At 48.6% G+C, this 12,579-nt stretch overlaps 2 protein-coding genes across 2 annotated transcripts; both read right to left on the bottom strand.

Annotated features, from left to right (window-relative positions):
* Positions 1 to 2,877: 2,877 nt before the first annotated feature.
* On the bottom strand, positions 2,878 to 5,346 carry LOC109746038 (uncharacterized). The gene has a single exon (XM_020305152.4). It carries the CDS (start codon positions 4,682 to 4,684, stop codon positions 3,050 to 3,052), a length of 1,635 nt encoding a protein of 544 aa, XP_020160741.1. The 5' UTR covers positions 4,685 to 5,346; the 3' UTR covers positions 2,878 to 3,049.
* A 3,280-nt stretch (positions 5,347 to 8,626) lies between these two features.
* LOC109746039 (UDP-glucosyltransferase UGT13248) lies at positions 8,627 to 11,406 on the bottom strand. Its single transcript, XM_020305154.4, has 3 exons — positions 10,560 to 11,406; positions 9,244 to 9,628; positions 8,627 to 9,127 (listed from the first exon to the last, which is right to left on the bottom strand). Exons 1-3 carry the CDS (start codon positions 11,262 to 11,264, stop codon positions 8,790 to 8,792), a joined length of 1,428 nt encoding a protein of 475 aa, XP_020160743.1. The 5' UTR covers positions 11,265 to 11,406; the 3' UTR covers positions 8,627 to 8,789.
* Positions 11,407 to 12,579: the final 1,173 nt, after the last annotated feature.

The raw sequence follows: 12,579 nt of genomic DNA, 5'->3' as shown, positions 1-12,579 counted from the left end.
GGCTGCCCTCAGCTACGTATGTTGCACCAAGAGTGCTTGGATGCTTATATACACGATACACGTGGGAGGTGAGTTTCGTCAAGTCTAGTACGTAGGTGACGGCCGAATTCGTGTTCTTGTTTCCTGAACTCCACGAGAGACTGAATCAATGGGTGCAGACAAATTTCAGATACAGTTCGTCAGGATGGACCCAGCCCACGCAAACACAGTTAGGGTTCAGTTGTGGCGTACGGTGACAAGACATATACGCGTTTGCTTCCAGCACGCCACACATGACTTTGCAAATTACCCTTGCTTTTTTGCTCCAGAAATCATCTGAACAGTGAAGCTGAGAACTGTTTCGAGTTGGTGAATAGTGCAGCAGACTAGCAGGGCAGCACCAACGGAAAAAGCAGAGTACGAGTATTACGAACACGTTTTGATTTTTCTGTATGATCTTCTGCAGGCTCATGGAAAAATAGACTCGACTTAACTCAAGTTAACAGACTAACCGTGCAGAGCGTTGCCCTAGCTAACCGATCATGGTTAGTTCATAGGTCATGCTGTTGTAACCGATTTGATAAGATCGTATCTGTTATTGCCATGTATTGTAAGCCAGTCCGGTATACCTCTATATGTATGTGAACAACATTCAATCTTTCCCTTGGAGACAAACATGTCATCATGGCAAATGTTTTGTTTAACATGTATTAGAGGCCTCTCATATGTCTAGCCCGCGATGTGGATTGTCTTCCGGCCCTTCTCGGTGCCGCAGTCTCCGGAAAGGCGATCAGTTTGTAGTCATCGTCTTTTTTTCTGATCTAAATCGATGACTTCCTAACTACTGCTTCTACAAGCTTCTGAGTTCTAACAAGGTTGCTTCAACAAAGGCCTAGTGACGAAATGAGCTTTGCTCATGACATGCCACCGGTTGAAGTACAAGGAAAACAATGTTAGTTTCTTCAAGGACTTGTCTTTAATCATTTATCCATGTAAGAGAATTCTGGATTTTAGTGATATATGGCCTTTAGATTTTTTGGAAAAAACACGTCAGTCTCCGTCATAGCCTTCAAATTTTCAGAAAAAACTTGTATCAAGCCATTTTTAGTATCCGTCATGAAACTTGATATCACGTATTAAGCTTAGTACTTGATATCCAAACTGGGAATCAAAGCAATCAACGCCCTATTAAGCTTGGCGAAGCCTCTTCCATCACCAACATACAATTTGAGCATCGCTGCCATGATAGCATGTTTACTGATTGGCCAAGCTCTTTGGTAGAAAGCGTCGATGGACCCATCCAAAAGACTGAAGGGAGTAGTAAGGGTTGGCTTTAATGCTCGACGAGGAATCATGAACAATTTTTGATAGCTTGGTGGCCATCACAATTATAACTGTAAATGGAGTGTTGTTTTGGACTGACCGGTGGATTCACGGTTTTGCAACTTTTGATATTGCACCTCTGATTGTAGATGCAGTTGACAAGCGCACAAAAAAAAATCTCCGGACTGCGCGGCAAACTCTAGTGGACGAGAGATGGCTGCAAGACATAAGGGGAGACCTATCCTTCATTGCGCATATACAACTGATGCACCTGTGGCATGTCGTCCCTACGATTCCTAAAAACACGATGGAGGATGCTATTTCCAATGCCCATGTGAGGTGTCTGGTGGGTACACGACAAAGTCAACCTACAACAGGTTTTGCCAAGGTCTGGTTCAATCTAAGACAACCACATGCATTTGGAGAAGTTGGGCAACTCTCAAATGTAAAATCTTTGCATGGCTACCTACACAATACCGTTTGTGGAACTCATACTGCAGGGCTCGGCATGGGCTTCGGGACGTATCCTTGGTGTGGCACACATGTTTCCAGGATGAAGACAAGGTGGACCACATTCTTACTTAATGCGAGGTGTAGCATGGCTGTTTCAAAATGCTGCAGGTGAACATGGTCATTTCGGAGGTGAATGATTCTTTCATAGAATGGTGGGCTCGAACACGGGACGGTTTTGGGCAGCCGGACAAGTGTGGTTTCGACTCAATGGTGTTTGCCACTGCCTGGCATCTGTGGATACAAAGGGACGCGAGGGTATTCAATCGTGTGGAACATATCAGAATGCTAACAAGGCTAGTGCAACAAAACCTAGAGGAGATCAAGGCCTAAAAGCAAGCAGGTGTGGCCTGTGGGAGTGGCAAGGCTGCATAGATTCGTGAAGGAGTAGACTAAGTTTTTTTGTTGGTATAGGTGGAGCATGTCCACGGCTAGGCATAGTATCAAGAGATTGCTCGCCCGTCGCATGCCTAACGAATCCAAAGAAACAAGAAAAGCACGACCAATTGAAGGGGTCGACTGTTCAAGAAGACTAAAATAACTATTAAGTAAGGAAGGAGGGGATTTAGCCCTTGGATGAAATAGGGCAGCAGCTAATGCAAAAATGCTATACTTAGGTAAACCTACGTAAACCAACTTACGTAACCTTCCTAAATCCTCTCCTCCACCCCCCTGATTTCAGCCGTGGGGGCCCGGGTGCTAATCCTGGCCCAACTAATTTAGGCCACATCAGCATGTAGGATTAATTACATAGGACTTGTACATAGGTGTAGCATTGCTCGTAGCTAATGTGTCAAGTTTTGATACTGGTTCCTTAAAACAGCCTTTTGACTCTGAGACATTTATGGAATTTCTTTCAATCGGCAAGAGTACCTTTGTTTCTCAACTTTAATGATTTTTTAGTCTCTGGATACTAACTAATTAGTTAGGGGAGGTGCTGATGATGTTCGCATCATTTCGTACGTCTCTTGTAAACCGTTGTTTCTTTCTTCTGTAAAAATATGGTATGTCATTAACGTACTCTAAAAAATCACAGGTTATACTCTATAACTTCTTGAAATATGCTGCTTTCCAAACTGCAATTGCCGTCGCGAATTACAGAATTGTGTACAGTTGATTGTTAATCTTGTTGATGTATGCAAATACAGTAAAAATCCTAAAACCATTTATAGAATCATTTTTAAATTCTTTTTTTTGCAAAAAAAAAAGAATCATCTCTAAATTCATTTTTTGCATCCTAAAAAATAAATCCCCTTGCGTACAGAAGGACAAGCAAGGACACCATGGTGACCACATTGATCATCCTCTTCACCTTCTCCACCCTCCACCTTCCACCAGACAATCTGTGGTCCACCATTTCTCCATTCGACGCCAACAAAGACGATCCATCCTCCTCTACCACGTCGATCGCCTCGATCTTCTTCTCAACACGATCGGCATTGCATTGCCCGCATGTGTCGTCGTCCCCCGCCACCACGACCTGAACCACAGGCGGTGGAACCATCTCGTCATGAACAACCACCAGCAAGTGCCCGTCTGATTTTGATGATCCCTCGTGATCCGACGCCGCAATCGCGATCCTGTGCGGCCCGATGAGCAATGGCTCGTCGTTCGTGGCGGCGGCGGCGGCCTTCCTGTGGAAGAAGCTTTCGCCTTCGATGTGGTAGCGGCTCGCCGTGCGCACCTCCTGCGCCAGCGCGCACGGCCAGCAGAACAGCCACCGTGCGTAGTCTGTGGCCGACTTGGAGCCGCAGCACACGGTGCTCCCCGGGAGCCGGAACTTCCTCCTCATCTGGATCCTCCAGTACCCGCCGTAGAGGAGGCCGCCCGCGCAGAGCAGCACGCCAGCGCCGCCGACCACGTCGCCGACGGCCACGTCGTGGACGCGGAGCGCCGTGACGCCCAGCACCCACAGCGGCGCGAAGCATAGGAGCGCGAACGTGGTGGCGTGCACGCACGCGTTGCCGAAGCCGAGCCTCTCCGCGTTCCACCCGAAGACGCAGAAGGCGCAGGAGAGGGAGAGGCAGCACCCCGCCGCCGCGTCCCCGCCGCAGTCGAACTCGAACATGCCGCCTGCCCACTCCGGCTCGACCACCGCCACGGCGTGCGCCGCCCTGGCGGGGCATCGTTGTCCTAGCGAGGCGGCGTCGGGGCACGCGGCGAGGTCACCACACGGGTCTTTTCCCAGCGGGCTGCGCACGGTGTACACGACGGCGGCGACCGGCGCACCGACGCCGAGCGCGAAGAAGCCGTCCTCCGCGAGCTCGGGGCGGGACCTCTCGGTGAAGCCCCAGTAGAGCCAGCACAGCGCGTACTGGCAGACGACGGTGAGGTGGAGCAGCGCGACGACGACGGCCATGTGCGCGCGCTCGCCGCGGCGCGGCGGGCCGCCGCCCTGCTTGCCGCAGTACGCGGCGCGGAGCTCGGCGGCGTCGCCGGGCAGGCGCCAGCGGCAGAGCAGGAAGACGTGGTGGAAAAGGGCCGGGTGCTGGTAGAGGCTCATGAGCGTGAAGAGCGCGTTGAGCACCTGGTTGTTGACCTCGACCCAGTGGGCCCTCGCCGCCGGCGCCGGGAACGCCCGGTCGAGGAGCCCGAGGAGGAGGAGCACGAGCATCCCGCCGGAGGCGCCCACGCAGAGGAGCCAGAGCAGCAGCGCGATGTTCATGGGGTGCTTGATCCACTCCTTGCACGTCGCGCGCACGGAGCCCCAATCCACCTCCGACGTCGGGCCGCCGCGCCAGAAACTGAGCCATTCTGACCGGCGAGGCTCGTCTAGGAGGGGGTCGGCCGGCGGGAGCGGGACGCGGTAGCTGGCGAGTAACGGGGCGCGCGCGGCGGCGGCGTCGCCATTGCTGTCACGAGGAAGAAGCATTGCACTTCGCGGACGGAGCGCCGCCGGCAACCGCGGACAACACGATCTCAGTGGAGTAGTAGTGGATTGTTAAAAGTTGTTTTAAGTTTGGATTTGGAGTAAACGTGGCGGTTTTGGGGAGTAGAATCCATCAACCCCGGCTGCTGGCCTGCTGCCGTCAGACAGTCAGAGTTGGGTGCTGCTCTGCTCTGCTCCAGTTTACCTGGAACTGGAAGGAAGGAACGTTCGCTAGTCAATTCTGAACGATTAACTTTCCAGAACAGTTTATAGCATCGTCCAATTGAGAAAATTTCAATGGCGTGGTTTCAGCTGCCGTTCTGGACTTGATGGAAAATTTCTTCCCCGAGGCCGAGGGAGAGGCGAGACCCGTGCCTGTCAACTGTCACGGTGGTTGGGACTCGGGTGGGCATGGGGATCCTCGGAGACACACAGCACAGCCAATCTGGCCTAGCTCGTCCAAAGCAACAACAGTGCCGTGCGCTGTGGCGTGGCGTGGAGATCGCTCCACATGCAAAGCGGGAGCATCCTGCCAATGCAAGGATGATTGGAGCAAGTGCCTCGTGTGAGTGCACAGATAACTGGAATAAATGATTCGTGTGTGAGGGGATGTAGGAACTAAACTTTCGAATGTATATGTGTTTACTTTGTTGTATTTTTTTTCATTTTTGTGTTTCTGATGGAGCAGACATCTACGTCGCTCACTGGGTGGTGGGGGGCTTGGCGGAAACCCTAGCCGCCGTCCCCGTCTTCTCCATCTTCTCTCCTGCTGCTGCTGGCAGGCAAACCCTGCTTGGCCGATGGCGGTGGCGGGTATGCCTTCTCGCGTTGAGATCCCTCGCGCGGGGAGCACTCCGGCCGGCGTGGTGTGGCGTGGCGGCCTCGGACGACGCAGTTTAGGCGGCGGAGCTTGGGAGCCGGGGCGGCGGCCCTGGGTGCTGGTGGTGGTGTTGCCGAGGTGGCCGCGTCGGTGGCGTTGGGGCAAACCTGTTGCGGCAGCGAGGTCCTACGATGGCGGCGCGGAAGCGCAAACTCGCATCGGCAGCACAACGGCAGCCTGGCCCTAGTGTTCTTCTCAGGTCAAATCATCGATCTTCCTGATGTCAATCCTCCTCGATCTGGCCGTCGACGAATTTTCGGAATTCTCCAACGAGGATCTAATTGGAGTGGCGAAATGCCCCTGGATTTCTGGATCAGAGGGGATCTGGTCGTGTGCACTTTCGTACATCAGTCTATCGGCTTCAAGAGGGTGTGGCGTGAACCTCCGCTTTATGTCTAAACCGTGGGACATGTCTTCCTCTAGATTTCCGTGGTATGTACAGAGACGGGGAATGTCATGGTGGCTTAGATTGGAGGACATGAAGAAGGGGCGGAGAGGTATCTTAGATGCAATGAAGTTGCTTGATAGTCGGCATGGCATGCGGGGCGGTGTTCCGGTCCATCTCCGACATATGATACTGTGAGCCTGGTGTTTGGTGACTTGCACCGGCCTTGGCAAGTGGGGGCGGCAGGACTGGAGAACTTCATGTTGGTGGTACTCCTTGAGTAACAGGTCTCGATTCTCAGGGTGAAAGCCCAAGGTCCGGCCTTCGCTGGTTGTACATGGCAATGGCCTTGTTGAAGGCATTGTTTTGAGAACTCAGACTATCTTCAGGGTGCAAGGATGATTGGAGCAAATGCCTTGTGCGGATGCACAGATAGCTGGAATAAGTCATTCGTGTGTGAGGGGGTGTAGAAAGTAAACTTCCAAATGAACTATAGGTGTTTAGTTTGTTGTATCTATTTTTTCCATTTAATTCTCTTTAGATAGAATGACATGTACCTTTTCTAAATTCGACGAAATTACAAGTACAATGCGTCACATCGTAGATCCCAAAAAATTAGTAAAGAACTCCTATAACAATGAAATTTCTCATAATCATATTCTCCAGTGAATCAATCTTCGCAACACGAAGTAGTGCAAAGGCTTTGGTAAAAAGACCGCTGTCAGGTCGGACCAGCGGCATTACCACTTGAACATTTGCACTAACTTGAATATCGTCATAGATTTTAGAAAACCTCTCATGTCGCCAATCAAAAAGGATGGGAAGCCATGCCGTCGAATATATTTGGGCCGGGGATTATCCCCTAAAAGTACAGATTGTTGAATCACAAGATCTTCAATAGAATGTCAAAGCATGACTTCAAAATCACAATAGATAGCACCAACAAAATCAACAAAAAAAATACTAACACAAAGTCATAAGTTTCATATGAATAGATCTGTAGGGACACGGACCTAAAATCCACAAGTACTGACACACCAAACCTGCAGAGGCACAAACTCTATGGCTCTATGGCGTCACCGGATAAGACTTCACCACAACATGAGAAGGATTAGGGTACCTTTATTCTCGTTAGCATCATACCCTTTGCCAAGACGTCATCGATGAAGACCAAAGAAATCACGGTAATAAAACTTTTAAATATGCATAAAAAGATGCAAGGTCCCCTCACCTTGCAGCACGATGGCTAGAGGTGTGGGGAACTGACAAATCTATGGCAGTTGGCCCTGGGGAACCTAGCATCTCATCCCTTCATTATCTATTTATTTTTCCGTGTAATCTGGATAATGTTTTTTTAGTCAGTTGTAGGATTTTACATAAAGGTGGCAACGATGAAAAAAGAGAGGGCCAGAAGATCCACGTGGATGAAAATATAGTGGGAAGCTTCATCAAAATTGTTGTGTGGCCCAGAGTGGACTAGCCCAAAGAATAGTACATACATTTTGGTCTTAAGGCCCAGTTTTAGTCTTATTATTCACTATTTTCTGACGGGCTCGACAGGTCACGACCTATTTGGGCCCCAACATAGCCCCGTGGGTGAAAATATACATGTCCTTTTGTCTAGCATCATTTTTTCCTCGAAACACCAAAATCATATTTCTCCTAAGTTACTCTGCCACATTCTTTCGTTTGTCTAATAACACTGATAAAAGGTGGAGCATTGTGGAGGAGGGCTTAGCCCTTGGAGGCCGGTGCCATAAACTATGGCTGTGTTTGGTTTGCGGGTGATCCCTTGGTTAGTTAGGGATGAAATAACTTAATTTGAGTTTGATATATTGGATCTTGGTTTAACCAACAAACAAAATTGTGTACAACGTAACATGCGTTTTGTATTCTGTTAATTCTAATGCTAAATTACACATCCATACATAGCATTTTATTTATTCATACATTTATGTTTAGTTAAAAACAATTGCTTCCAATCAATAAAATCCCGACATCCCTTGTATTTTGTGCTTATTTTTAGGTAGTGCCGCTTACAAGTTTAACTATAGCCCTACATGTACACATATTGGATACATATCCAACGACTACTTCGCAAGCATATACAGTTAAAAAATTGACTATCTTGTATGGTACATGCGTGTGTGATTATGCAAAGTCGTACACCCAAAGTTGAAAGTACTGCAAATTATATTGACAAAACTAATTCCTTAGTGAAGCACAACATAGTCACAAAACACTAATGTGTTGATCTGGGCTAGTTCGTGCCTTATATGGGCTTAGTGTGAGGTGGCAGGTTAGACAAGGTATACTTTCATTCCTTGGTTGTCGACAAGGGTGCCATTTTGACATGTCGCACACTTATTTCGAAGGAGTATTTATCGCATAACTATGTCTGTGTTTATTTTTTATTTTATGATCGCTCATTGTGTTAGTCAAACCATCATCCTAAGTCTATTACATCAATAAATCGCAACCATTTTTTAAACTTGCAGCTAAGTTTTTTGTGAAAATAAGATGATTAAAATACATTCGCTATTTTCTTGAAGTTATCTCTTTGGGAACCCCCACCTCCTACTTTGATAAATGCCAAGTAATAATTAGGGGAGAGGGCTATCTACAAATAATGTAGTGCACTATGTAGTGCACTTTCCGGACCAGAATCACATATAACATGTAAAAAAATCGCATGTCGTATATATATAAAAAGTCCAGCATACTTCTAAATGTGAAGAAGATATCACTACAATTACATATGGAAAATGTCGGCCACTCTAAACTTCTGTAGGGCCAAAATCACTGCCTACTTGCTTATATTGAAGTAAAACATTGTTCAAACTTTATATTGATGAATACTTGGTAGCAAATTCAGCGATATTCTTGTCTGAACTTCCTCCTTCCTGCATTGCCTCCTTGGCCTTTTGCATCCACTTCACAGCATTTCTTTTGTACTCATCCTTTTTCTCTATATCCATCACCTCTCTAATGCACCTCTCGACCTCCTCTAGCTTTAGATATCCATTATTGTCCTTCCGTACACGCACACCCATGCTCCATGCACTCTCCACATACTTTGCAATGGTGGGTTGGTCAGCCCAATGCGGAATACCCACTAGAGGTACACCATTAGCAAGTGCCTCTAATGTCGAGTTCCATCCACAATGGGTAACAAAGCAACCTGCATGTATGTCAGGAATTAAAAATTAAAATATTATTATCACTATCGTTTTGTCATATCTTGTAGTAACCTTGTGCAACAAAGAATGAAAAGAAATATGGTGTGTGATATCATACCAATAGCCCTATGTGCAAGAACCTCAAGCTGGGGGCACCATGAGACAATTAATCCAATCTCCTCACATTTTTCCTTGAGTTCTTTGGATAACTTGTGTTCCTCGTTGGACCTTACAACCCAAAGAAAAGGTTTTCCGGAATTGCACAGTCCATTGCCAAGCTCCTCTAGTTGGGTTGCATCATAATCAGAGACAGTCCCATAGGACACCAGCACAACGGATGAATTGCTTTGCTTCTCTAGCCAATCCATGCACAGTGCATCACCGTTGAAAAAGTCGAAACCGTATGATTTATTGGATGGTAGGCGATCATCGTCGAGGTAGAATGATGGCAAGGTTGGGCCAACCATCTTCGCTCTCCATGTTAACTCCATGTACTCTACCTCCTGCTCAAATGACAATGTGTCAAAGATCAAATTCTATTTGAACCCAACGAAGCAGAATCGAGCATAGGCACAACCTATTCATAGGAGAGAGTTTATTTGTTTCTAACCATATAAATTTCGCCGTGGAAAAGAAGCATATGGACTCGATTCACAGCTCACACCGGATGTGCCATATTTATTCACTAGGGTAACATATGCACATTTTGTGAAGCAGAATCATGCATAGGCGCATCCTATCCATGAGGCTCCCGCAAATCTCAAACCTCATTTGGTGTTATGGGTTCTCCTCATACTATAAATATAAAATATAATCTCGTAGAAAACTACAATGGTGTACTCTATCGAGTTATTGGCTAATAAGTAAATTCTTGTTTGTATATGTGTTTGATTCACAGGATTCTAAAACGCGGGCATCAGAAAAACATAGGAATGAAATGTTATACTCATCCCAATCCTATAAGTTTTTGTGTTGTTTGATTGCATCATAGGAAAAACAAATGATTATTTCAAACATGTGAGTAGATGCTAGAAATTCTATGGGAAGTAGTACAAAAAATTCCTTAGAAAAAATTCCTATAAGATTCAATCATATGAATCAAACAACCAACGTACGAAAAATTCCTAAGGATTCTAATCCTCCAAAATTCCTATGAAAATCCTTTGAACCAAAGGGGCCCTCTTAGCATGGTCTCCCACATTATAACTTGTCCGAATGTACTCTATTTTGGAGGCAATTTTACTCTTATCATTTCTTGGTTATGCCCAAAATGTGCACGCGCTGCAATCATAAACTGCCTCTGTGTTGCGTGCAGTTTATAATTGTGGTTGATTTCTTCAAGCTTACAGAGAGAGTCTATCGTCCTACAGACGCTCACGTGATTTTGTCTTTACAGAACCCATCGAGTGACTAGAGCAGAGAAGTATGGCTCACCTTTGGCTCGAGGTCGCGGAATGAGTTGACGAGCACGTCGTCGGCGTCCTCCAGCCCCTCGAACTGCCCAACTGACACCTTGAGGAACGTTGGCTGCGACTCCGGCACCGCCGCGAACGGCGGCATGTCCTCCGGCCCCAGCTCCACGCCTAGCGCTCCTCTCGCGAGCAGCGCGCGCCCGTCCGTCGCCGGCAGCGCCAGCCGCCCCGCCCACAGCTCCCCGTAGACGACGTCCACCGCGCACGGCTGGGAGAAGAAGGCCGCGGCCGCGACGCCGGACGCCTGCGCCACCCGCCGCGCCCACGCCAGGTGAGCGTCGTACACCAGCACGCGCACGGGCCGCCCCGCGCGCGCCTCCGACAGGAGGAGCTCCCGCAGCGTCTCGGAGCCCACGGCCGCCAGCCGCGAGACGTACTCCGCCATGTCCGGGCACGAGGCCATGCCGCCGGCGTCGCAGCCGTCGGAGATGGCGGCCACGCCGAAGGGCGCGCCGGGGGGCGGGGTGGTGGAGAGCACGTAGCGGGTGGCGACGAGTGTGGGGCGGAGGCCGTGGTACGCCAGGCGGCGGCCGAGCTGGAGCATCGGGTTGGTGTGGCCCTGCGCCCCCGGGTACGGGAGGAGCAGGACTCTCGCAGCACCGCCGCCGGCTCCGTGGCCGGAGCTCGAGCTGGTGGTGGCTGTGGCCGCGGGGACCGTGGTCTCCATGTTTCAGCTCTGTCCTTGGTTTCTTTGGTGTTGCAGATGTTCCAAGGATGGATAAATAAATAAATAGGCGTCCAGGCAGTGTGGCGCCCAAGTTTCTCCCTGGCAAGGTCAAAGTTTGTGGCACGCGCGGCGAAACGGGATTTTGCCTTTTAGCCTGCTACTTTGATTCTTGTATATCCATGCTCAGCCATGGGCTCGCTCCGGTTGTGTTTTCTGATGTCGAGGGAAGCAACGAGGTAGTAGGTGGTAGTGGTGGTGGCGGTGGCACTCCACCTTCCCACGGCAACAAAAGCAATCTGAGCATTAAAAAAAGAGGTAATAGCACCCAGATCCATAAACTTGTAGAGAATGTGATGATTTAGTTCAAAACTCACAAAATGTTACTGAGGACTCCCACAACTTGGCACCCTATGTGATGTTTTGGTCCACAGCGAATCGCAGTGTGACAAGTGGCAGTCCAGAGGGTGGACCGGTCAGCACTGGTAATTTTGCACAAAGGCCCCTGACGTTTCCTCAATTCAACCCGCACTACGCCCTACCTAAATTAAATGCCACTCCCGTTGAACAGATCCGTTCCACCTCCCGCTGTCCTGTCGGGGGAGACAGCGCCGTGGCGATTTGGTGATGACGCTTGTCATCGCGCCATCGTCGCCGGAGTTCGCCGGCGGGATGGAGCCACCTCCTTCCGCCCATCTCATCCGGTCGGTCGGCGTCTTCCCACCGGACTATGGTGAGCTCCTGGCCCCTCTTCCGCCTCTTCCTTGTTCCGCCCGTCCTCCAAAGCTAGGGTATTGGCCGAGTAGATTTGGTTAGGGTTTAGGGCGGCAAAGTTTTGGGTTTGGCCGGACAAGTGGATCTTCTTTTTCGTTCATATGTTAGCTTGTTAGACTAGAGTAGTGGTTCGGTCCTCCATTCGTGTGCACCGAAAGCAAATATTGCCACCAAATTGAGTTGTTCAATGGTAATGCTTAGTTGTGTAATGGCCATGCTCATGTTCAGGTGTTAGTGATGTCACTAGTTTGTTGTGTTCAATGCCACCAACTTCAGTTAGCTCAAGTCCTAATTTTTGGACATTTGACTGAATTTTTTCAGTTAACTGTAGTTATCTGAATTTTGTCAGTGCACTGTAGTTATTCACAATGTTTTCAGTGCACTGTAGTTAACTGAACTTATCAGTTAACTGAAGTTCATTGTGCAGTGTTTTCAATTTAACTGTTAAGTGTACATATCATTGTGTAGTGCTTACAATTTACACATATTTGATGCAGTGTGTGATTCAGCAAATGGACAAAGGGTGGACACTTCTTTCTTTACA

Source organism: Aegilops tauschii, chromosome 5, assembly GCF_002575655.3.
Source record: "Aegilops tauschii subsp. strangulata cultivar AL8/78 chromosome 5, Aet v6.0, whole genome shotgun sequence".
Lineage (NCBI taxonomy): Eukaryota > Viridiplantae > Streptophyta > Magnoliopsida > Poales > Poaceae > Aegilops > Aegilops tauschii.
This window is presented reverse-complemented; position numbering and strand designations above follow the sequence as displayed.

Bases quoted from the DNA above. Each gene is read 5' to 3' on its own strand.
- LOC109746038 (XM_020305152.4), bottom strand. From the start codon at position 4,684: ATGCTTCTTCCTCGTGACAGCAATGGCGACGCCGCCGCCGCGCGCGCC.
- LOC109746039 (XM_020305154.4), bottom strand. From the start codon at position 11,264: ATGGAGACCACGGTCCCCGCGGCCACAGCCACCACCAGCTCGAGCTCC. The intron at 9,629-10,559 runs GTGAGCCATACT...TCATTTGAGCAG, and splicing joins TCCGCGACCTCGAGCCAAAG to GAGGTAGAGTACATGGAGTT. The intron at 9,128-9,243 runs GTATGATATCAC...ACATACATGCAG, and splicing joins TCTTGCACATAGGGCTATTG to GTTGCTTTGTTACCCATTGT.